Below are 25,890 nucleotides of genomic sequence, written 5' to 3'. Positions count from 1 at the left end.
AAACCAAACCAAAAACCACAGTAACCTAGGAGTCATGGTTCACAAGTCACTGAGGAGACTATGCCATGTCCAAGCCTTTTCTGTGTTCCTAGGAAATTTTTCTTAAAGTTTTTTGGAGATAGCTGTCAGTATAAACCTCATGTTTTTAGTTCTTACCCATTCATTTTCTCACCTAGGCCAATCTAACCATTATTCTTACCATCTAAATTCTATGCTTCTTACAAGACCTCTGGAAAGCAGAGAGAATTATACACATGAAAGTGGACCTGTAATAGCCTCTCTTTGATTAAGAGACTGTGTGTAAGCTTTTCTCTGTATTTTTTAATTGCCATGAAAGTTAATTATTTTGCAGTAAAATAGTTCTAGGTCACTATGTCATCCTGAGTTTAGAATGCTGAAAAAAAAAGAAAGAGTTTATGAGTAAGTAAATATTTCTCTCCATTTAATCTCAGGTGATCATTATAGTGTGAACATTTTGGCTGAAGAACTGTCATATGTTGTAAAGGGCCTCGTACCTTTCACAGATTACACCATCAGTGTGTCTGCTTTCACTGCTGTTGGAGAAGGGTCACCATCAGTTCTCATGGTGAGGACACAAGAACAAGGTAAAGTGTTGTAACTCTGATGTAGGTTAACATACATGATTTCTTCCACTGAATGTTTTTTAATCACTTATTTGCTTATTGTTATGTTCTTCTGTTTTCATTTAAGTTCCAAGCTCAGTACAAAACATATCTTACAAGAACATTACCTCCTCTTCTATTTTGCTATATTGGGATCCTCCAGCAAATCCCAATGGGAAAATTATTCATTATACTGTTTATGCAATGGAACTGGATACGAAAAGAGCATTCCACATGGTAACTTCAAACAACAGCTTACTTATGACAGGTACAGTGTCATTTGATTAAAAAAAATATTGCAAATATATTATACAAAACTATTTTTTTCCAGCTTTATATACTCTAGCCATTTGCAAGGTAGGTGGACTAAATTGCCCCCATTCACACATATCCACACACACACACAACACAAGTGCATGTGAAAACAAGGTTGGGTCACTACTACCAGATTTGTCTACTGTGAAGGGGGATGTAGGGAATGTGAGATGGGAGAAGAGGTCTAGGTAAGACGAGCACTCATTTGTGAAATGTGCCAAGTAGTAATTTGTGAAATTGATTTCTCCTTGAAATTTTTTCCTCAGCCTTTTCTTTCCACATAGAAAAATGTTCCTAAATTGTCAGTTATTTTTAAGACTTGATTTTTTATTCACAGTATTTGTCTGACATTAAAAATAATTTTCTTCTTTTAAGGTGATAATTTTGATGGTAATTGAAGAATATGCATTCCTTGTGACGTTTCTGGCATTTATTTATGCTAATCGGAGTAATGCATATAGAATAAAAACACATATTTGGTTGTACACATACAGATCTTTTGGTTTGACAAATAAATTCTTAAAGCTATTTACACGGTTGAAGCTGCTTTGCTTATTTCAAAATCTTTTGATTTGACTGAGTGCCTGTTGCCTCTTTGGTTCTCCCCAGATAAATGGTATTATACATATTCTTTTAGTTGACAAATGTGCATTAAAACCTCCACAAACAGTAACCATGTTTATAATTTTATAAGTAGCTATGAGGCAAAAATATGCTTAAGAAGTCACAGTCAAGATTTTTTTACTTAATCTTTTTAGGTTTAAAAAAGTACACAAATTATAAAATGAGAGTTGCAGCCTCTACAACAGTTGGAGAAAGTGCTTTATCTGAAGAAAATGATGTTTTCGTGAGAACCCCTGAAGACGGTAAATACATTGTTTGCAATCACAATTTGATTTCTGAATTGAAGTTTGTGCTTCTTCAGAAGACTGGGCACATACATAGGGAGGGAAAGTGTACAAATAAAATCACTGTTGGAATTATTAATCTTCTATCAGTCATTTACTGCATTCAGAGTATTTTTAGGTAGGTGCTAGAAATAATGGAATAATGGTGAAAGCTGCAGCATAACATACAATAAATTGATATCTAATCAAACAGACAAATGGGAGGAAAGCTGCAGAGCTGAGGTTCCTTCACTGAAAATAGTGTGTTCCTAGACCCCATCTAAACCATAACTCATTATTTTTGGGATGCCAGTTTCTCCTTTTTTTTTTTTTTTTTTAAGGTTATTATGTAGAAATTAGGTTAGGATTTGAAGCATCTGGAAATGGCAGCTTTCAACAATTCAGGAGCCATATTTCTGTCTACAAGCAGAGCTACTGATAAAGTGAGGGGTTTTTTATACTGAATGATACTATATGGAGTTGTTTTTATACAGGTTTGGGGCTTTATTTGTGTTAAGACTGATCAACAGTTTTAACGTTGGGTATATTACTACTTTACAAAGACTTCTGGATCTCCAGAAGATGTATCTCTTCTGGAGATGCAGTCTCCAGCCATGAAGGTAAAGGGGCAGTACTGGAATTTGATTTGAAGAGAATCATTAGTATCAAACCGTAATCTTTTCTCATTTATATCAGCCTTTTATTTTTACTAGTTTCAGAAAGCTATTTGCAGTTTTTACCAAAGTAATAAAGAAGGTAATTGACCAGTTGTCATTTATCTCATTGCCTAATATGTTACAACACAAGAAGAATAATTATGTGGGAATAAAAGAGAGCAAAATATTACAGGATTAAAAATAATGGTGATCTATGAAGTTTAGATTATTTGAATAACGAACCAAAATATCAAATTAAACAGTGAAACTAAAAGGGCTTGTAATTTTTTTCAAATTGTGTGCTTTCTGTGCTGTTAGTTTTTTTCACAAAGGAAAGGCATATCACTACTAAAGAAAATTGCCTACCTAAATATCTTTTTCTCTGAAAGTCTAAACAATTCCCTGCCTCTAAACATGACAGAAGTTTATTCAGAGTGGAGTTTCAGGCCAACAGTTTGTAAGAGATGCCCACAAACCAGATGAAACTATCGATAAAGCCACCAATAATTCCAACCTTTCTACAGGGCTGTGTGCAGTTAGTCTCATTTTGTTGTTCTTCGATTTCCCTGAGGTAATTCACGCTGAGATTCATTCTCCTAACTTTAGCCAATCTGTGAGTGAAAACTCATTTGACTCCTGCTTAGTTGAAAAGAGAGAGACCTCCAAATAAAAGATTCACTATGTCTGTCTTAAATAACTTACGTTAGGATGGAAGATACTAGGCTGTGGCATTTAAATGTTGTTCCATGCCAGATATATTGCAAAATGCCTTTCAATTGAAAACTAAGCTTCTTCACATGGGAAATATCCATGAGGACAGTCCTGCCATCCAGAGTAGTGATCTGTTGCAGTTAACACTTTTCATTCATGGGCTCAGAAATCAGAAATGGTTTGTAAGACCTGTAGGCCAAAAAAATCAAGATAAATTCTGAAATTTCTGTATATAGGGATTTGTACACACACTGAATTGCATAATCCTGAGTTCTTATTGCATTACTTTAAAATTTTATAGGCAGATTATTTCAGGTGTGAAGTGATGAAGCCTTCAGAGGAATTAAGGTTGACATTCACAGCTGAATTTGTTCATAAGCGCAGCCCACTCACTCCTTCAGCACTTTCACGTGTTATTAGCTCACTGGAGTCACATGAAATCATATGTTGCCAGTAGATTTAACCAACATGCTACCCTAGAGCTGGGCTTGTTTTTTGCATGACCTTCACACCAGTGTATGCAAGATTTACGCTGGGATCTTTATGGTCATCAGTTAGCAGCGGTATTAGTAAACTAGAGGGAATTTAGTTACAGTGTGTACAGTCCATTTCTTTGTTTACTGGTTGGCTGAGTAAAATAAAAGGGTAGTTATTTAAGAAGAAGGCAGTAAGACAGCATTCAGACAAAGAACTTGAATTTGAGGGAGCCAGTGATAGGATTTGAAGAATCAGGCTGCATGAGAGCAGAAGATGGAAGAGATTTTTTTCTTAATAGATGCAGTTTCAGATAGATTTATAAGCAGATGAGAAAATAAACTCCAGGAAAGCTAAACTCTCTGGGAAGCAAAAATATACCTAGATTTGTTAGTGAAAAAGATGAAATACAGAAACTGAGATTAAAAAATGGTAAAGCTTTGAGAAGGAGAGCGAATGAGTGTGGCCCTTGTGGTACAGTTAGCTATGCATATCTAAATGTTAGGATCCAATAGGTTTATGAGATCAGTCTTATATTCACTTAACTGAAAGTTTATGAAGTTGTTTTTTTCTCTTTGATTTCTGTGTTGCAGAACCAGACTCCCCACCCCAAAACGTAGAATTAATAAATGTAACTGCAACGGAAATAAACCTGAGATGGTTACCACCTGAGCAGCCTAATGGTCTCATAACTCACTATGAAGTTCTGTTCAGTGATTCCAATGATTTATTTATCAAAAATGCCTCATCTACAAGTATATCTCTAGGTGAAATGAAGCCATATACTCTCTACAACATCTCTGTAAGGGCATTCACCAGGCTTGGCCATGGGAATCAATCTTCTTTCCCACTTCTGGTGAGAACTTCTGAAACTGGTGAGTATAAAAATGTAAATTTTACACGATCAGCCGCTTTATGGTGACATTTGATGCTCAGAAGATCAGTTCAATTAATTTACAAAGCAAACACATACTTTTAAAAGCAGTAAGTTTGAACCCTGTTTTCTTTCTTTATCTAGAAAACAAAAGTAAGGAAATAGTGAGAAAAATTAAGAAGTAAAGAAAACAGGAGGAAGTTGTACGCCTTATGGACTTCATTATTTTACTATTTGTCCTTGCAGATTCCTTGTGTCTTGCAGGAAAATATTTCTTTTTTAGGAGAGGAAGGGTTTCAAAAACTGAGTTTGACTTTGAATTCGCATTATGAACTGAAATTTGGTAAGAATTCAATCTTAGAGGTGAAAAAAACCCCCACAGAATTCACAGATAAGGGGCTATTTTGTAGCACGAAATGTTGTTTATGTTACTACAAGTATTTTGGAGAAGGTATAGATAAAAAAGTTACAGTAAGTGAAGGTTTTCCAAGAAAGGAAAGTAAATTTAGAAGTGAGGACTGGGAAGGATGAACATTAAAGATGTGTAACGAGGCAGAGGAAGAGAATTGAAACAAATAAGTAGCTGTAAGGTAGGACAGTGTAGGGAAACAGATATAAAATATAGGTAGAAAGTCATTAAATTTACAGTGAAGCTAAACAGGAGAGGTATTGGAGAAAAAGTGAGGATAATAGTTTACATAGAGGAATAGATGTTTGGGTTCTGCTGTAGACTCAGGAGTGAAAGGTGACTGGGGACACAGACATGAAGATTTGTTTCTTTTAGGACTCGGCCACGTGCAGGTAGCACTGGTTAGATGATCATCTGTTTTGGGGTGCTTTTTGCCATCTTCACTGATTTCCTACCTCAGGCAACTGCCCACTTTATCTATACCTAGAGCTAGCCCTGGAGCTAAGCATGCTCTGTTTATCACCTTTTTCTCAGTAAGGAAGGGATTGCACATACTGATGTCTCTCAGAAGGGCCAGGGGGATGCTCTGACTCCTTGACTGGAAAGACACAGTGGAATCACTATGAGCTCCTTCTCCTTCTTGTTTCTGAAACAAACTTCGATTTTTCCTGTGTGAAGTAATTGTGGTCCAGGCCTGCCTAACAAGTCAAGCTCAAAGGGATGGGGACGCACATAATTTTTAGATTGCATGAAACAGTAGTCATAATAGAAACACCAAGCTAGCTCTGCCAAGACATCGTGCTACTTTTGAGTTTTTTGTTTTTTTCTTATCAGGTATCATAGGTATTTTTTTATCAGGTATCATAGGTATGTATGCACCTGCCTAACTGATACAATATCTTTAGATATAACCTTTATTATTGCTCTCTCTAGCTTAGACATCCGTATTTTGTCTAAGTTGTATTTTAAGGCAGTTAGTTCTTTCTCAGTGCCTAACTCTGCTGATACTCAGAACAAAAATTTGAATTCCAGTGGCCTGTGATAGAGTTGTGAAACTGCAAAAACATCTTCTGAGATGACAAGAATAAAAATAAGGCAGGATCTGGAGGACAGAGCATTTTGAGTGTAACACAATTAACTAACAGGCTAGCATGTTTGAACAGCTCTTGGGAGTTCTCTGTTACCATTCTACCATGGAATTAGGAAGAATTGTGGACTGTTTTCACTGCATTCCATGGCATTTATTCCCTTTCTGGATATTGCCTAAGCAGAAACTGTTTATACTTTTGAATGTGGAGTTTCATCACATCAGTACATTTATAAGAATGTTTAGGGCATCCTAAAGCATACCTGTGCATTACTTGATCTTTTGGGTAAATTGTGCTGTCATTGGTATGATTGATTTTCTGGAATAAGATGTATTATGCTATCAGACCAGTTTCAGATACTGGAAAACATACTTTTGTATTTGTTTGGGAACAGACAGACCCATGTACACAAAAACAATCGTCATGACTCAGCAAGGGCCAGCTGCCCTATCAGGGACAGGGAGCCAAGAGCCAAGGAGGTCCCTGGGTCAGTGAGGCAGGGGCCTCGCTTGCCAGAACTTGTCCCACCAACCCCCAGTGAAGGGAGCAGGGCAGGTCTGGGGGTGGTAGCCAGGGGCAGCCCTGAGTCCAGATAGACAGACACTCCATGGTGACAAGACAGGTCTGAGATGGAACCAGAAAAGCGAGTTAGGAGGTTCAGTGACACCAGCCAAGTCAGACACAGCCAGCTGGGCAGGTCTGTAGTGATGGGACCAAGCTGAGGTCAGGCTGCCACATCAGGCTGCAAGTCGGGAATTAGATCATCAAATCATAGAATAGTTTGGGTTGGAAAGGGATCTTCAAAGTTGACCTAATCCACCCTCCCTGCAATGCGCAAGGACATCTTCATTTAGATCAGGTTGCTCAGAGCCTCGTCCAGCCTGGTGTTAAATGTTTCCAGGGACGGGGCATCTACCACCTCTGTAGGCAACCTGTACCTGTTAGATCAGTGGGTCCATGGACCAAGCAAGGCCATGGCAGAAATGCAGGAGGAAATGTAGCTCATAGAGGGACAAACCATGAGACCTCCAGCTGAAAGCAGCTCCCAGAGGCCAGCAGACAACTCTGGCTGCAGCCTCACCACAGCGTTACCTGGGATCGTGTCACCAGCAAGAAGGGGACAACCTCCTGCTGCATTATTGCTGAGTTGGCCCTGAGCCCCAGCATCTGAACCTGCAGGAGGGTGGAGGATGCTCTCAAGGCCTTTACAGCAATATGTTAGTCTCTCTTTGTTATTCCATACAAGTTTTCATATAGTTTGTATAGAGCACCCAAGGAAAAGGGAGAATATGTGGTTGCTGATACAAAGTGTAAGTTATGGCAGGACAACATGGAAAATCTCCTAACAATAGCTAACTTGGAGGATTGCTGTGGTAGTTATGAGGTGTTAGAAGGAAGGTTTAGTATCATGCTCCAGATTTCTTTAAGTGACGTGTTAAGGTGATTTCCATGGGGTTTTTTTGGTTGTTTGTTTGGGGTTTTTTTAAGAGCGACCCATATCTTGTTACAGTGTCTGTCTGTCCTGTGGTTTTCATTTTCCATTTCAGCCTCTTTTAAAATGTATTTTGTATAAAAATTGGGATAAAAATAACAGTGTTTACGTGCATTTCATTTAAGCCACTTTAAGAAAATGCATAACAAATCAATGAACCTGACTGGAATCTTCTCTAAGTCTAAATTTTGTCTTCTAGTTCCTGATTCTGCACCAGAAAATATAACTTATAGGAACATCTCATCCATGGAAATTGAATTATCTTTTTTACCGCCATCCATCCCCAATGGAATCGTACAGACCTACACAGTATATCTCAAGAGGACTAATGGAACCGAGCAAAGAGTTATAAACACTACTCTTCTGACACTACGTATTACAGGCCAGTATATGATGATCTGAAACTTATGGGAACTGTAAATTTTTCTGAGAAGGGACCAGCAGACTGACGTAGATGAACTAGTTCATTGGTTGCACACGACCCTTCTTGTCCTTACATAAAGTTATATGCTACATGTCCTGATAAGTAACCTGTTGTGTCTTGCAGTAATGTGATGAAATGGGCCACAATCACTATAGATATACATCTCATATTTTAGATGGAACTTCAATAGATTTCTTTGCAAATCTATCATCATAACAAAGTAAACACTGAAGTCACCTATATACCTCTCTGATCTTAGTCTGAATAACAATAAATACTTCCCTTTCTACTCACCTTTCCATCTTTTTCTGTGTTCTATCAGTATTAACAGAGGCATGACACAGCAGTTAATGCTGGGAGCTCAGTGCCTTAACCAGTAAACTTTCAGAATATAGCAATGGACAAACTGTAAGACATTCTAGGAACATGAAATACGTACTGGTAATTGGGGCTTTGCCCCTTCTTTTGTTCATGAAGAATATTTTGTGTTCAAGTTTTCCTAATGCATGCTTACATCTCAAAAGACACAGACCAGTTTAAGTGATGGGCCTGTTCAGCACTTCAAGACTACTTATAGTCTATTAAAAAAACTAATTTAGCCCAGTGAATGGCTGGTTTGCTGAATTCTTCTTCTTTATTTAGATTTAAAGAAGTATACAGAATATACCGTAGAAGTCTCTGCCAGTACCACAATGGGGGAGGGCCTTCTTAGTGCACCTCTGCATATACTGACTGATGAAGATGGTAAGTCAGAAGAGCAGTTGCAATGTGTCTGCCTGTAGTCTTAAACTAATCTTACACTTCATGTCCGATATGTCTAGATGCTATATACTTTTTTTGCATTTATGTCTCTGTATTGATATCTGTATCTATCTATCTGCACACAAACGTACATATCTATCTGTTATTTAATGTATTTATCAGTTCAAGCTATGTGAAATGGCACAATAGCTCTGCATGGACATTTGGTCTTACCAATATCTTATGAATTTGAAGAATCTTAATTTACTAATATTATTTGATCTAACACACCACATGGTAAAATTAAATATTGTGTCTGTTTCTGCAGGAATGTAAGAACTGGAAAAAGGAAAAAACACCAAAAGATAGCTTGAATGGTCTAGGGACATATCTGATTCTTTTGTTTGGAGACTTTTTGATTCTTCTAAACAGATGCATGTACAGATTCACATGTATAGACTTAAATTTATTAATATTATAAAAATGCTTCGTCCATCATCTGTAGTAGTGGACTTCCAAATTGAGCAGAGGAGTGTTCTGCCATGCAGGCTGAAGGTAGAACACAGCCATTGCATCCTCTGCTCATTAGTACAGTAGGTCACAACTCAGCAGAGGAACCTTAAAATATTTGTACCCAATTTAGTTGCAGGAAGTTATCATTGGTCCCCTCTATAGTTTCTGGAGGGGGAATCCAGAAAAAACTCAAACCAAAATCTTAACTTAGGTGATGCGGATCACATTTTGGAGGAACCTGTGTCTGTCCCTCTACCTTGCTTGGGGAGTAAGTCTCTGGGAAGCTGGACTAAAGCAGCATTGGCATAAACTTCCCACCAGACATTCCCAAATTAAATATCTTTTCATGCCTTAGGGGGCACCGACTTGCCTAAGATACAGCTTTTAATTATAATGGATCTTTGCAAATCTCCAAGATCTTGATGGACCTACATTCACACTGTCAGTAATAAACCTTTTCTCGAGAGTAATATTGCCGGAGAACATTGGGAACAGTTAATTTGGATAAATCTGTCTTTTGCACAGAGTATTTTTATTTAGAGCAATGTAGACTCTGTTCTTTGGCAAAAAATAACCTCTGAATAAGAACTGTAGAATGAACTAGGCATGCAAAAGGACATGACACTCACAGTATGACAGATCTTTCATTATATAGCCACTGATGATAATAGAACAAGTAAAACACTGAATACAGCTGTCACCCTTTTTCGCTAGTAAGTACAGACATTCACTGAATTTGGTGAACCTTTGCTCATGAAAAATATATTTTTTTTTAAATGTAGAGATTTCTAAAACCTTTCTGCCAGCTTTTGAGATAGTGAAAGGATGAACAACAACTGAAAAACAACAATATTTATAATACACCACATGTTCTTTATTCACAGGAACACAGTGTTCCAAGGTTCAGACCAAATGTTTCATAGATTTCCTAATAGCTATGCTCATATTCTCAATTTTCATGCATGACTACAGCTATGACCTGAATTTTTAGTGCATGATGCTCTTTGGTTTAATTTGAGAAAAACAAAAGTAGCTCTACATTACTTCATAGCGATGCATATATCCATGAATCAAGATGAAGAAAAATATTTGCTTCTCAATAACATACTAATACAAAGCAGCGTCATTTATGCATACATGGGTATATTTTTCCTCAGCAATACTTATGTAAACTTTAGAATGAAATCAAACGTGGTCTAACATTTTCATTTACTTACATTGTTTCCCTACAGAGTTGTGATATGGTGTCATCTAGAGTTCATCTTCAAATGAATTTTAAGGGTCTCAGTCAATGCCTATCTTTATATTTTCCCTCGTGACATATTAAATGAATGAATGTGGTCCTTATTTGATGGAGTGAATAGATTTTACCACTGCCTAGTATCCCACATTTTTATCATCTCTCAATGCCACGCTCATCCATTTTTCCACCTTTTGGTGCTTTGTATAATTCTTTACAGCACCTCTTTTTCCTCAGGGGAACTACTTTGCTATATTTTACATGTGTTCATACCTATAAAGCTCTTGCTTTTATTAGAAGGGTAAAAAAAAATTGCAGCAATGTACTTGGACAGTAGGTGAATCACTGTGACCTACCCATTGCTCTGTTTTCTCATGAAGTACTTTTTCCATTGAATCACAGAAACAGATGTTCTAACACCACCATGAAAAATCTTCTTTTATCATCTGTCAGAAAAAGGAAAAGAAGCTGCGCCTTAACATTAGTTGATGGATACTCTACCGGTGTAGTACAAAGTTCACTTTCCATCACAAATAATTAAAAACCTATTTAAGGATGCTGCGTATCCCATCGATCTTAGCTGTTTAACAAGATGTTGTGTCCTGTTCTCTCATTTTGTAGCTCCAAGTTCTCCTCCAGAATCCCTCTCCGTAAAACAGTTGTCGGGTGTCACTGTGAAGTTGTCATGGAAACCTCCGCTGGAGCCAAATGGAATTATCCTCTATTACACAGTTTACGTCTGGTAAGATTTTCTGGAAGTAGTTCTGAGGATAAATATTAATCTGTAACCTATCAGGAATGTTAGATTTTTCTTACGCAATGTGTTGATTACACATTTTTGGAGAATATTCATCCAAGACTTAGAATACTAGCCTTTTGTATATACAAATTCAGATACAATGTAGCAGCTGAAAATTGGGGTATTAAATATTTTGTAAGCATTTTCAACATTTTTCTAAAGGCTATGTTATGGTAAATGAATTCCAATTTAAATTAGAGCATGGTGGCTATTTTCATTATATTCTAATTAGGCCAATTGTAAGGCAGGGCACAAGCCGATGTTAAATTATCAAGGAGATTTGAAATAGGCTTAAAATAGAGAAATATTGTTTCCTTTTGTAGAAAGTACATAAGAGCAATGTTAAAAGTCTTTATATGTGTTATTAGTTATGTGTATTATTATATTTTATATTTATTGTTATATATTCATAGCAAAAAGGTATTTTTTAACAGATTTTTCATTTACCGTGTTTTTTTTTTTTTTTCTATCTATCCTTTCTTTTTCCTTTTTCTTTTTTTTTTCCTTTTTTTTGGGGGGTCATCCCTCCTGGAATCTTTTTTTCACCTTTAAAACCTTTAAAAAAGAAATTTGCCACTTTAAAACTTGCAGCTTCTGTCCTATTCTCTGCATAACATAGTCTGGTGTAGTGATGTGGCCTCTCTTCAAAGAGCTGTGTATGATTTCTGCTGGAAGTGAAAAGATTTTGTTATTGATCACTTTTAATACGTTGCATTTATGCTGTACCATGTTATTGTCACTCCTAAAGTGCAGGAAGCAAATGCTAACATGCACCTTATGAGATGTGAACCAGATGTGCAAATCAGCAGTAGTTACAAACACACAACTATTGAGCTTACGTTTGTTATTTTAATGTTACTTGACAGTTTTGGGGTAGGGTTTGGCCTCAGTTCCTAATGAATTCTTTTAAATCATAGCTTCTAGTTAAGTTGGTGATAAAGTGAGCAGGAATGAGCTCTTATTTCCAAAAAAGTTAAATTTGGTTTGCCTTGTCTTGTTAATTCTACTGTATTGGCAAGGTTTGGTGCTCTTTTACCACAGACACACACACACACAAGAAAAAAAAAAAAGGAAAAAAAAGACTATAGCTAGCAAAAGGTACTTTTCATCCTTATATTGCCTTAAAGCTTATTGCATTTGTTATTATGACAAATGAGTTAGTAAGAATTATTTTTTAAAAACTGTTAATTGATCCATCTTTCTAAATACTTGAATTAAACAGCCACATAACTTTTTGCAGTAAGCCTTGTACTTTTTCCTTCCATATCCTCCCCGCACTGTCTCATCTGTCCTTACTGTGCCATATCTAAAATTAGAGCGGCATTAGGTATCATCTTGAGGCAAGGACATTGGAGAATAACTCCTGTTGCCTTCAAAGGGGCCACAACTTCACTCCTTCCTTTGAGGTTTCTTGGGGCAGGGGAGAGGAAGGAGGAAGGGGAATTTTAATTATTTAATAGAACTGTCTATACAATTTAATAAAATGCATTCCAGGATGAAATTTGACAAGGCAAACTGCTGTGCCATAGTTGCTGCTTTTGGGAGGCATTCAATATATTTTGGGAAGATTGTTAATCCCAGAGCTACTCAATAAAGCAGAAAGAGGAAGGTTAATACAGATATTAAATAAAAGTTCCTTCTCTTACATATATTGCAACAGTTATAGAGAATTTGGTAAACTTTCTTTAGTGGTTTGGAAACAAGAATCCACAACTACTAGAACATAACAGATAATATGTGTAGTGTTTCCATTATTGTTATCTGTCATGGAATTTGTCACAGGACAAGGTGGTTTTGGGTGTTAGCAGGTAGCAAAGCAACTTTTTGCATGCCTTGACTCTACAAACTCATAGTCCCCAAGTCTGCAATTCTAGAGTATTGCAGGCATGTTAGTAAAATTGCTGAACTCATATATAGCTATTGTCTTTTGGTGTTATCCTCTTCAGCAAATTTTTGTGAGATAATTACTGACTAGATCTACTTTGAGGTACAGATTTTTAAGAAAATATGGTACCTGCCTTTGTCAAGTAGAAGTATGCAATTTCTTAGAAACTCTTTTGTCTGGGTTTCTGCAAGGTCTAATTTAAAATTCAATGTTGTTATTCTTCATTAAAATTCCTTGGCTTAGCTTATTCTGCTAGGCACTTTCTTTCTCATTATCTGTGAAGACTTGCACTCACTTTGATCAGTCTTCTCTTATTATTTTGACGACAATCTCAATTGTTCCTAAACAGAAAATCAACTCTTTTTGAATAGCCCAAGCTTTTCTTCTTCTTCTTAACTATGACTGATTGTGGAAACATTTTTTGGCAAATAAGGTATTATAAGAATGCAATTACTCAGACTAGAAGTGTTTGCAGCACTAAGCTGTGGATTTTTTTCTTAAATTATAACCCACTATGTTTTTCCATACTAAGAATATATTGGGCAAAGATCCAAGAAAAGATGTCTTGTCTTTGTGTAGAATTTGATAACTGCAGCTGCAACCCTTCGTATCTCTTTATTGACTATTTGAAATGTCAGAAGTTTGGGAAAAATGTAAATGTTAAATTTATCTGTTACCAAGAGTGTTTTCCATGTCAAGAGACATTCCACTCAAAATCTGAAAGGGAAAATTTAGTTTTTTTCATTCTCATAAATTTTCTCATTCCAGTTGTTTGTTAATGTAACTTTATTTCAAGACTATCAGCTGGTGATCTTTGCTAATGGGACATTCAATCATTTACCAAAGGATGCAAATCAGACCATCTAATAGTTTTGAATCAGCCTTTCCCTTTTCCCTTTTTTTTTTTTTTTTTGTAGAATTAGAACTCATTCACTTGTTTGTGAAGAGCTCTACAGTGACTCCTGGAGCAAGATATTTGGTTTTACTTGTCAAATTATCATCCCTATATGAAATCCCTTTAAAGACACAGGGCACTCACTCATACAGAAATCTTTGCAGGACTGGAACATTAGCCAGCTTTTTTTCTTGCTATTTTTTTCGTAAAAGAGTAGATTAATTTAATGAGTAATAGCAGACTTTTTGAATTCAATATAGTTATAGTTATTTCTGTATCTTATTTTACTTTCTGATAATCATTTCATACCTATGCTAATACCAGTGTTTTATTAATGTTACATCTTACAGTCTTTCTAGGCGGGTTCTGACCTGACTAGAATTCCATCCTGATCCCCTGCTACATTCCACCAGAATTAACTCAGCACCAGCTAATTCCTGTTCCATATCATCTTCTATTATTCCATTTATAACTTCAGCCTTCTGACCAATTTCACAGAGTCACAGTAGGGCATGCTCTCTGCTATAATCTTTTTATATTTCGCTATTCCTGTCCAGGGAGACAGTTTAGTTATGCCCTACTGTGTCCTTCCCAAGGGTAACACGTAACTATTTGATAGCAGTTACTAGATGGACATGCTCCTCCTTGATACTCCACATAATCATTGTCTTTGCCAATGTAACTTACAATTATTTTTGTGGGGGGTTTTCTTCTTTAAGCAAAATTAAGAGCCCTATGGGGATGCAACAGTTCAAACGTGAGCTTTTCAACATAAAAGACAAAAGTATTCCCAGTCTTTTTTTAAAGCCTGAAATATTTGCATTTGCTACAGTATTGCATTTGTCAATTTTATATTGTATGCCACAGTTATGTACGTACAGAAATGGTGTGTATACATGATTAATAGAATACTTTTTCATTAGGAACAAAATGTCAAAAAGAAGTGCTAATGTAACAGAAACATCACTGGAGTTCACAGACTTGGAAAATAACTCTGAGTATAGTGCTTACCTAACAGCAAGTACAAGATTTGGAGATGGCAACATAAAAAGTGATACTATAACATTCAGAACTTCTGAAGGGGGTAAGCTTGTGTATAATATGAATCTTTAATTTCATTAAACCTTAATTTCTATCAGCCTTATTTAAGTTAATAAAGCTACTGAAGTAGAGGTGGCATTTTTGTGATCAAGAAGAGACATTCTACCTGTCTGTGCGTGTGTCTGTGGCTCTGTAAAGCTATGATGGGTATTTCTGTTAATTTACTGAGCAAAATTTTGCATTTCCCTTCAAGACAGGTAAGACTAAAAATATATTATAAAATTAATTTATTTCAAAATTTAAAATTACATTATTTTAACAGTTCTTTCCTTTATCTTCTGTGACACAACTTCTGACAGGGAAAATACTCTTTAGAGTCTCTCACAAGTCTGAAATTATTTTAATTGAAATTTAAATCTGTAAGTGTATACTGATATTTTTTTAATTCTATTTTAATGATTTTGTAATTCCAATATGGCAGATGACTTTAATAAATGGTCATACTCTGTACTGTGCTTTGAAAATTATTCAGTTTAATTATGGTTCCTAGTTTTCCCATCAGCCATATTGCTGCAATCTGTTCCAAAATGGACAGTACACAGGCATATTTCAGACTCGTCCTGCACAGATAAACTGGCTTCCTAATGCACAGTCAATGGCAGGATTAGCATCTATCCAAGCTGTCCCTCAGAAGACTGTCTAAATCATCAGCCCGTAGGTATTCCCAGCCTTTCCTATTGAAGCTGTTATGCAAGCATGAACTGATGTTTGAGGGCAGGATTTTTAGGAATCAGCCCCAGAGTTCCCCCTTCAATTAATATTTTAGTATTTTATACAAACTAGGACAGCACAAACTGAGAGAGATAAGAGAATTTATAGTGTTCAGTACTCCATTGCATATCATGTAGGGCACTTGGATGGTGAGGAATATGGATATAAATTCTCTTAAGCTGACTTAAGGAACTGAATTTGAGCCTCCTTTATCACTGTTCTACTGAGAAGGACCATATGCAGCCATTATTTACAGGATAGGAGGAGAGGCTAATTGAAGGAGACTTACAGAGTCTTTCCTGCATGTTTAATAGGCTGAGGAAAGAGGAAAAACCAGAAATGGTCATACTCTCCAAGCTTAAGTATCTGGTTTGCCTAAATGAGTTGGGAACCTAAATGCTGTTTATAGCCTGCAAAGACAACAAGGCTTTTTAATTTAGCTTTTCTGAAACAAATCTTTTTTTTTTTTCCCCTGTTAACTTTATATGGAGTATAGAGGCCTAACTCAGTCAACTTCCATGTCTGCAAATCAGACTTTACATGTGCCCAAACCAGTAAGTACAGGACAAATTCTATAAGACAAGAGAATCTGTCTGCATATGCAGCTAAATACAAATGGGCCTGAAAAAACAGGAGTTTAAAATTTTGTTTTATCTATTTGTTTATTTCATCATTTCCATAACCAGTTTTTTATACCATAATCAGAAATATATTTAATTTTATATAGGATGTTGCAAATCTACAGTGGATGTTTCTTGGGCACTAAAATGTATGAAACCTTGAGTTAGGTATGCTAAAACTTAACATTTTTCCAGCACCAAGTGATCCACCAAAAGATGTTGTGTACAGAAACCTTACTTCCACATCAATAAGGCTATTCTGGTCTCCTCCTCAAAAGCCTAATGGAAATATACGATACTACTCAGTTTATTTCAAAAATAATTCAGGAATATTCATACAGGTAAGCTTATTTTTATCTTCTTCTTTTGTAGAATTCAATAAAGTGTTCTAACAATCTATTAAAGATTAAAACAATTTTGTAGTTATACATAGATTTCTTTTTTTGTGTTGCCTTTATGGAAAATAAAGGCAGTTTAGGCAATTTTTTTTAACTTATAAAGACAGAAGCACATCTTGTGGTGTGTTGTGCATCTCATTGGACATTCATATCACTAAGCATTAAAGCAAATAGACTTTGTGTAATATTTCATATTGCAAAGTATATGTGTATAGGTATAGGTATAGGTATATGCACACACAAATATGCAATACATATATGTTGACAGCTAAACACAAGACCCATTAGATGCATTGCACATCCTGAAGACTGTTTTGTCTAATCTATAGAATTGAATAAATTTCTGTAACAGTTCTGTTTTTACTTTTTAATGCATCTTTCTACAGTACTGAAAATAAGAAGATAATGTCAAAGTAGTAAATACATTATTATTTCATATTTTTGTTACTCTGAAAATGAAATTACTCTTTAGTATATTGAAGCAAAGGTATTGAGATTGCTAAATTAAAGCATAAAAGACAAATAAAATGTTATTTATTATATTTTGGTCATCCACACGTTTCCTTGTGGGTTTTTTTTTGTTGGTTTTTTTTTTTTTTTCTGCTACTGTCATCCTGTATATATAGTTTTGTATATATAGTTTTCCTGTTCTCCTTTCTAAGAATATATTCTAATTTAAAAAGTATAATAAGAAGAAATAAGCTTCCTTTACAGGTTTTTGATTACAAGCATTGCATTTTTGGGAGAAAGAAACATAAATAAATGGAGAAACTAATGCATGAAAAATTACCTCACTGCATAACTTTATGCTCAAGATATATCTAGTGTGAGGTATGCATGTGTTTGAGAATAATTAGAAAAAATATTTTACAAATACCTGTGACTGAATAATTGCTGACATACTTCAGTGTATACACTTCTCTGACTTCTGTAAAGCTGTGTGGTTGCCAGGCTCTGTCTGCAGAGTTTCAGATGCGAGCAGGACCGTGCCATGAATTCACATTCTGATGAGATTAAAATCAGGGCAGCAGTTCAGAGCTTCAGCCTCTGCTTGCACACAGTGCTGTACCAACAGCATTTTTCTTAGCCTAACATATCCCTGGACAAACATTTGTGCTGGTTCATTACCTGAACTAGTCCATCCTATGAAAAGTGTCTACATTTATCTAATTCTTGGACAACTCAAGTGATTTTAGAGGAGGACTATGGACTTGGGCTATTCCTGCCTTTGGGAAGGTGGAACTGTGAGGTGAATGAATAAGGTGAAACTGGTACACTGAAAGCTGTAATCCCTCTGGATATACCCAGGACTCTGGAATGAAGGAGCAAGATAGGGAAGATTGAGCACAGTAACACTGGTCCAGCAAGGTGAGGCTCCAGTTTCATTACTGTGTGACATAGTTGGGCAAGGACCGGATGGTGCATGGGTGGAAGTTACCGCTGCTTTGGCATATGATATGGTGGATGGCAGGAAAAGTGCTGACAGTAGCTCCACTTCTAGGTGTGGAAACTACCATTTTTTGCACTTTCAGCTTTGATTTTTTAACCCATCCCTCTGCAGAAAGCTATGAGAAGATAGGTTTCAGCTGCTGTTGCATCTGTCTCTTACCGGCCATGGGAGATCACCATTAGTCTCTTAAATCATGATTCACACCTAATCTGTCTGCTTCCCTTAACTCTCCACATACCTCTCTGTTCACTATTTGGCATGGCAAGTGCCACATCTACATTGCACTCCTGTTCTGTACCTTGGCGTTCTGTAGGTGCAAGACAGATTTCAAACAGGAGGGAAACTCAACTCAACCCTGCTCCTGTTTGTCAGATTTTGCTCTTTTCATTATGGAGAAATGCATATGTGAAAGCCAGCCTGATATGTATATATATATGATATATATGACATATATAGACTGTTGTAAGCTGTATGCACACACACAGCTTACAACTGTCTATAACTTTGAAGTATAACTGTGTAGTTGCAAGGTGTATTGGTAATTTTGTGTTTCACACATTTAGAAGGAAATAATCCTTGGCTGGATTATTCTGCATCTAGGTCACCATTCTGCTTTTGTTTGTCAGAACTGTGTTTTCAGTTTGGGAAAGGATACAAGACAATTTAAAAAGTAGATGGTCTTTTCACATTTCTGGGAAACTCATCCACTGCAGGCAGCCTTTCTCTGCCAGTCTTTCAGCTGCTTCTTTGTCAGGACATAATAACGGAGGTCCGAGTCTTCAAGCATATCTTCTAGATGCCCAAAAAGTAACCTGACTGAAGAATCTCAGGCTAATTAACATCTTCCAATGTTGTAATAATCTGAAATATAAAGGTGTATTAAAACTACTACTATTCTGTTGTCTCAAGTTGTCACTTCTCCTCATACGTTGTCAAACTCCTCAGGCATATTAAAACCTAATGACTATAAAGCATTTTCTTTGTAGGTGGTAAAAAGCGAAAGTTTACTCCTTTACATGATGTATTAACTTGCAGGAAAAATAGTTTTCCTTTAAAATGGGGAAAAAAAACCAACCCACACACAAAAAAACAACCAACCAAACAAATGAAAAAAACCCCACCCCAGTTACATACCTTTGTAGAGCAGAAGAATAATGGATGGTTTCTTTGCTTTAGAGGTCTACATGAAAATCACAGTGTGGCTGTCCAGTCAGAGAGCCTGGGATGCTCAGACCTGGGATTCAGACCCAGAACAGCAGAAGGAAAACTTTAGTGATGGAGATTAGATCTGTGGATTTTGGTAGGTGAGGGGGCTGTTTCTAGGGGGATGCTGACAGATTGTAAAAGAAAGTGTCAGTGAGGGAGGAATGACTGGTAGCCATATAGAAGAAACTGTCATTTGCACTAGGCTTTGTTCAAGTTCAGCTTTATCTTTCATCATTTGCTGTCATAGGTCTAGGGAAATTGCTACTTTCTGATTTATGTTCACTACTCTGCCTCAGTGCAGTAAAGATATGGCACGTATTCTGGCAAAGGGCACTTCTTACCCAGGTGACGTGACACATCACTTCTCTGTGACACTGCTGGATTCCTACAATTTGAGCTTTCATTATTGGCAATAGCAGCTTTGAAAATTTTGCTCTGTGGTTTCCTTACCTGATGTTCAAAACAATCATATTGCTCATATTCTCAGTCCTATCAAGGACAGAAGTTGAAGAATCTATGGCAGTAATTGTCTCATTGCTAAAAACTCATCTATGGGAGACCATAGAATCATAGAATGGTTTCACTTGGAAGAGACCTTAATCTAGTTCCACCCCCCCTGCCCTGGATAGGGACACTTCCGCTAGACCAAGTTGCTGAAAGACGCCATTGACTTGAATAAACTATTTTATTCGATCTCTCTATGCTTGTGTTTTGATTAGCAAGAACGTGGGAAAGGGGTTAATTACAACTACAAATTTATGCTCGGAGAAAGTTATCCAGTGTAGGGATTTCAGTACAGGTGACAACTTTCCTGCCCTGACAAACCAGACAGGGGAACCAGGAGCTAAGTGGAGAAAAGAAGCCCAGTGCCCTTCTAGAAACTGAACATTAGATCCCAAGTCATCCAACCCCTGTACTACAAGACAACCTAAGTGAACATGACTGGATACAGTTCAGGGTGAAATTGTCTTGGTCTGCCCTTGGATGCAAACTAGGGATTCAAGCAGTGTGCTGTATTAACGTCAAACATTTTATTTTACCAGTATAACAAAAATAGGGATAAAAGGGGAACTTCCCTAAAATACACTGCAATTTTTTTAAAAGATGGTGTTGGAATGGAAATAACTTCACTTAGATTAGTACTGGAACAGTGTGCATTACACTCCTTGAGGGGTGGCTTGGATTAGCCCCCAGTGTCACCACTCTCACCTGATTGCCAGTCATTTATGTGATACTCTAACTCATGACAACAGTGCAGTACAATAAACCCAGAGAATGAAATAGAATGAGGGAAAAAGGTTAGCAGGGAAGAACAGCAGCACTGTGTTGTCTGTATACAACTAATTATAGCTTTATGCCACTGGAAACTTCTGCCGCTTCCTGAGGTGAAGAAGATAGGACTTTCTGCTGATGCTTTCATGGCCTGTGTGTATTGCTTACACTTAGCTGTTTCTAATAATCTGATACCTTGCTATGTCAAAACTTCTTTCATGTATAGATGAAGAAGGGGACAGAAGGAAGAATTTCTTCAGCTGTAGCCAAAGATCCTGAGCTGTTTGCTTTCATCTGCAGCCACAGTTAATTGTAAAACTTCCTATAGTGTTCTATCCGCAGGGCAAAATTAGTGCAAGTTTCATCTTTTCTTAGTTTTTACCCACACAGTTCTTCCTGCTTACCCTTACTCTTATGTGTTCATTCTTTTCTAATATTTTGTTATATTAGAAGTTTGAGGTAGTCCCCAGTCCTTGGGCTCTTCACGGTAAGGGGACTACCTCTTAAAACAGTTTTTGTTGAACCACCAAAAAGCCTGTTGCTATAGCATTCATGTTGGTTCAGCAAGTCCTTGACTACCAGACAGCTGACAAAATTGTTAAGGTATGCTTTTTAAACTAAGAGCTGGATTTTCAGCTGTTCATACCACTAAACTCACAGTAAATCTGGAATCGAAACTTGATGTGGTACCATTGACATTTTAACCCTGAAAACTCAGAAAATTATTTAAGGTCATTTTCAGGACCTTATTATTAGATATTAACAATTCCTAATTATTAATAATTACAATATATAAAAATAACAACAGGGGGGTTGTGGAATGATGTTTCTGGGTGAGAAGGTATTTTCTGTCATATTGTGCTTGAGCATTAGAAAGTTTAATTAAATACCTGAGAAGTCGGTCCTCTGTTTCCTATATCTTAGCCTTCCCAAAAGTAAAGAAAAACCTCTTCTTAGCCTTTTTCAGTTAGTTACATGAAGATAGTGTAAGCTTCCATCTATGTTTAGAAGGAAGACATATATTAATGTAGAATTTCTTAGTATTTTCACTGATGCAGCTTGCGTTCTGCAGTCAGAACAAAGGCTTACCTTTTTATTGCCAAACGAAGTTTGCTTATTAATGTTACATGAGCACTAGTAACTATAGGCAAAACCAGATCTTCAGATATTGGTATAAATATCTCAAGGAAATGAACAGAAGTGTTGCCTATTCTTTTCTGAAAAATAAAAGAATTTTCTATCAAAAAAACCCAGATGGAGTGTTATGTTAGATATTTTAATTGGTACATAGTGGTGACAGACATCAAGATTGCATATTGAACCATCAATTTACACAGTACCGACTGAAGTATTTGGTGGAGTGTATAACAGTAATTTCTTCAGCAGGAACTTTCCTCAAGAGAAATATAACCCTTTTTTTTTAGTATGCGGTTTCAGTATGCCTGTGTTTATATGTGGTATTTCTGAATTTAAATATGCAAACCTTAGAGTTGCCTATTTTAGTAAGTCTGCTATCTCAGCCTCTCTTTTTTAGGATATCATTTAATTCAAAGCCAGCTTTGATTTTAAGGAGATGAAAGGTACGAATAAGATGTGACACCAAAAATAGTGGGCAGGCCAAATAACTGGAATGTGTGCTAGGGTGTTGGGCAAACCAGCTCACCATGAGACTGTTGCCATGTAGAAAAATTACGAGGACTTCTTTTGGCCCAAAGAAGTGCTGCCCATGCTGTCTGCTCAGTGGGGCAGTATGGCTGCTGGAGAGGAATGATACTGAATCTTTGATTCAGGAGATGGAGCTGAATGTTCTTGTAGGGTACCTGACCTCCCAGCAGTTTTCAGATCATGAGCCAAAGTTCTTTAGATCATCTAAGCCAGGTTCCTGTAAAGCAGCAGGTGATTTGACACGTTCAGTCATGTGACATAGCTGACCGTACATAAATAATCTGACTCTTTTTTTTTCTTTTTAGTTTCCTAAATGGTTTATTCTAAACAGGAATAGCCTTCTCAGAGCACTATTGCAACAGTCACAGTTTTAGTGGAATTTTTTCTGTATTTCAAAAGGAAGTGGTAGTTGGTTCTGATGCAATCCTTTCACTAGCAAGTAACTGCATGAAGAAAAGGAACTCTGTTGGTTCCTTCATTTTAACACAATCCACTGGATATAGACATTTGCATTAGAAATATTGGCATGTTTTTAATGGAAAGGACAACTAATGAAAGGAACAGTGTGTCAAGTGTTGCAGTGAGATCTCTGCCACTGGAAGTTCTAAATTCAAAATCAGACAGTTTTCTATAAGATCTGTTCTCATAAAAATGGAATAAAGTGAGACAAGTCTTTGATTTATTTCGTGCAGATCAGGCAAGACAATCACATGTGTGATCATGTAATCTCTGTACAATTAGCAGATGATAATATTTTGTTTTCTTGATGCAATATGGATAAATACATTTCAATATTCCAGATTTAATATGTTTTTAAAAAAAGATTGATTAGAATTCAACAACTACAGACAACAGGAGTCAATTAGATACTCTGTAGTACTTACAAGGAGTAGTTGTAGGCATCATACAATAAATTACTTGAGTATTTCAGTAAAAATCAGGACTCATTAGGAGTCATTAGGTTTATGTCTCCTGAACACGACTGTGAATCATCTCTCTTCGTGGTGGTGATGGCTAAATGGGAAACTAGAAAGATAAATCAATGAATAAATAACATTTTCAATTACAACAATTTATTTCTTTATTTTTTAGAATTTCACGAGTTATGGTAACGACAGCAATGTTGATGTTTCCCAGTCTGCAGTTCTGGATGGCTTAGCAAAATACAGCCATTATACCCTATGGCTAACTGCAAGCACAGCTTTTGGAGATGGAAACAAAACCAGTGAAATAATAGACGTGTATACAGATCAGGATAGTAAGTTAATAACTTTTTCAATGTTCAGTGTATATCAGTGCTTCCATTTGTTAAATATTCTCTAACACTAAAATTATTTTATTTTTATGGTGACAAAAAAATCCAGTAAGTACTGTTTTCAACACTACAGCATTTTTCTTTGCAAGGAAGACATTCTGATCACAAACTTCTTTGGATATGAGCTATAAAAATATTGTCTCAAACCATCATTTGTCTCAAACCAGTCTTTTGTTAATCAAATTAAAAATGGATGATTATTCATATGTGCCTTCAAAATATTTTGCTTTTGATAGTGAAACACAAATTGTTACAAATGAGATTTACAAACTAATCATACTTTGGGCATTTATTTCTGGTTTGGTTTAGGATTTTTTATTACTGTAATCCATGCATTTATTTTTTGCTTATTATCTCTCATAGTCCCAGATGGTTCTGTTGAAAATCTGGTCTATCAAAACATTTCCTCATCTTCTGTAAATGTAAGCTGGCTTCCACCATCTCAACCAAATGGCTTAGTCTTCTTTCATGTTTCTCTAAGTTTATTGCAACTGGGAACCCATAAGATATTGTCTTTCCTTACTTACAACACAAGCATCGTTTTTGACAATCTGGAGAAATATACTGATTACACTCTGAAAATCACACCAGCCACTGACAAAGGATCTTCTGAACTGCACACTCTAAGTCTGCATATAAGAACCGATGAAGATGGTAAGATATGTTATTCATACTTAACAACATGTAGAAAAAACAAACAAACAACAAATAGCTTTCTAAAAGAAAAAGATATTGTTGTGTTTATCTTACAGCTTTTTTTGTTGTACAAGGACACAAACTACTGCCACACATTTCTGTGTTTAGACCATGAAACAGAATTTTCCACTCAGAACACAGCTTTAAATGATAACTAAAAGACATTTTTCATTGTAACTCACATTTTTTCTGAGGTTATATAATTTTTTTTCTTCTTTCTTCCTGTAGTCCCAGAATCAGCACCTATAATCAAAACATTTTTCAATCTTTCAACTACCTCAGTTATGCTTTCATGGGACCCTCCTGTTAAGCCAAGCGGTGTTATAATAAGTTATGATTTACATTTATTTGGGCCAGAAAGGAATAACTCATTCTCTACCACCAATAATTTTATCATCTTGGAAGACCTTCTACCATTCACATTATACAGCATTTATGCAGCTGCAAGAACAATAAAAGGACCTGGTCCATCTGCTGTACTTCAGTTCTACACAGATGAGTCAGGTGAGCAAATTCAATTGTAACTGACTTTGAAATTTTGGCGCTATGTTACTGCATCTGTCTTAAATCTGAATATCAGCGAGAGCCAAGATGAAGGATTAATTTTTTGATCAGTCTGTGAAAGGTTTCAGAAGAAGGAAACACTAAAAGGGAAGTATTTTCTGAATTCTCCTCCTCCCACCACTGTGTGCAAGAGGAGGTCACGTTCTGCATAGGATTGCAAAAATACCTCCAAAGAGAAATGTCTTTTGTCTGCGGAAAGTGTTGCAGATTGCCAAGTGTCGGGGATTTTGAAGCAAGCAATAGTAACTTTCTCTTCATCCCCGCACATAACTGAAAAATGATAAAACATGGAAATATTTCTGACACTTTCTGAGGTCTCCTTTACAGGGACCTCCTCTCCCCTGCATGGTAAATGACATATCATGTAAATGCATATTGAGGAAGCAAAGTACATCACATTCCAGTAACACAACTTTTGTTAAATGCCTTAGCTCTGATAATGGGGATGTTTAAGTGATTAGTAGATTTCTTAGCTCTCTAAGAAGTTTCCTTGCTGAATAAACATGTATTCCCTATTAATGGAATTTGCATCATGCCAAAAAGAAAGAAAATATTTAAAACAGCAATGAAGTACTGTTTTTTTGAGCTCAGATAAAAATGGGAGCAAACGTACAAATGTTCTCCTGCTTCTTGTCTGGTTTTGCCTGGATCGTTTCTAATTTGGAACTAAAGAGCATTTCTCTTTTGCAGTGCCATTAGCTCCACCCCAGAATTTGACCATTACCAACTACACTGCAGATTCTGTGTGGCTAAAATGGGATCCAAGCCCTCAGCCAAATGGTGTTATTATGAGATATAGTTTTAAGATTTATCAAAACAACACAAAAAAACTATTTTATCAGGTATGTTCATAATTAATAGTGTTT

At 36.3% G+C, this 25,890-nt stretch overlaps 1 protein-coding gene across 1 annotated transcript in view; it reads left to right on the top strand.

The window, feature by feature from the left end:
- Positions 1 to 25,890, top strand: part of PTPRQ (protein tyrosine phosphatase receptor type Q) — a gene marked incomplete at its 3' end in the record, with an annotated part of 130,178 nt that overhangs the window by 42,689 nt on the left and 61,599 nt on the right. Inside the window, exons 28-40 of the mRNA XM_080361602.1 lie at positions 453 to 605; positions 712 to 891; positions 1,697 to 1,804; positions 4,260 to 4,541; positions 7,729 to 7,911; positions 8,596 to 8,697; positions 11,069 to 11,189; positions 14,950 to 15,110; positions 16,654 to 16,799; positions 23,542 to 23,707; positions 24,128 to 24,418; positions 24,689 to 24,964; positions 25,715 to 25,866. Coding sequence (XP_080217728.1) covers positions 453 to 605; positions 712 to 891; positions 1,697 to 1,804; positions 4,260 to 4,541; positions 7,729 to 7,911; positions 8,596 to 8,697; positions 11,069 to 11,189; positions 14,950 to 15,110; positions 16,654 to 16,799; positions 23,542 to 23,707; positions 24,128 to 24,418; positions 24,689 to 24,964; positions 25,715 to 25,866 — 2,321 coding nt within the window. The remainder of the gene's footprint in view (positions 1 to 452; positions 606 to 711; positions 892 to 1,696; positions 1,805 to 4,259; positions 4,542 to 7,728; positions 7,912 to 8,595; positions 8,698 to 11,068; positions 11,190 to 14,949; positions 15,111 to 16,653; positions 16,800 to 23,541; positions 23,708 to 24,127; positions 24,419 to 24,688; positions 24,965 to 25,714; positions 25,867 to 25,890) is intronic.

This window comes from Nesoenas mayeri, assembly GCF_963082525.1.
Source record: "Nesoenas mayeri genome assembly, chromosome: 1".
In the NCBI taxonomy this organism is placed as follows: Eukaryota; Metazoa; Chordata; class Aves; order Columbiformes; family Columbidae; genus Nesoenas; species Nesoenas mayeri.
This window is presented reverse-complemented; position numbering and strand designations above follow the sequence as displayed.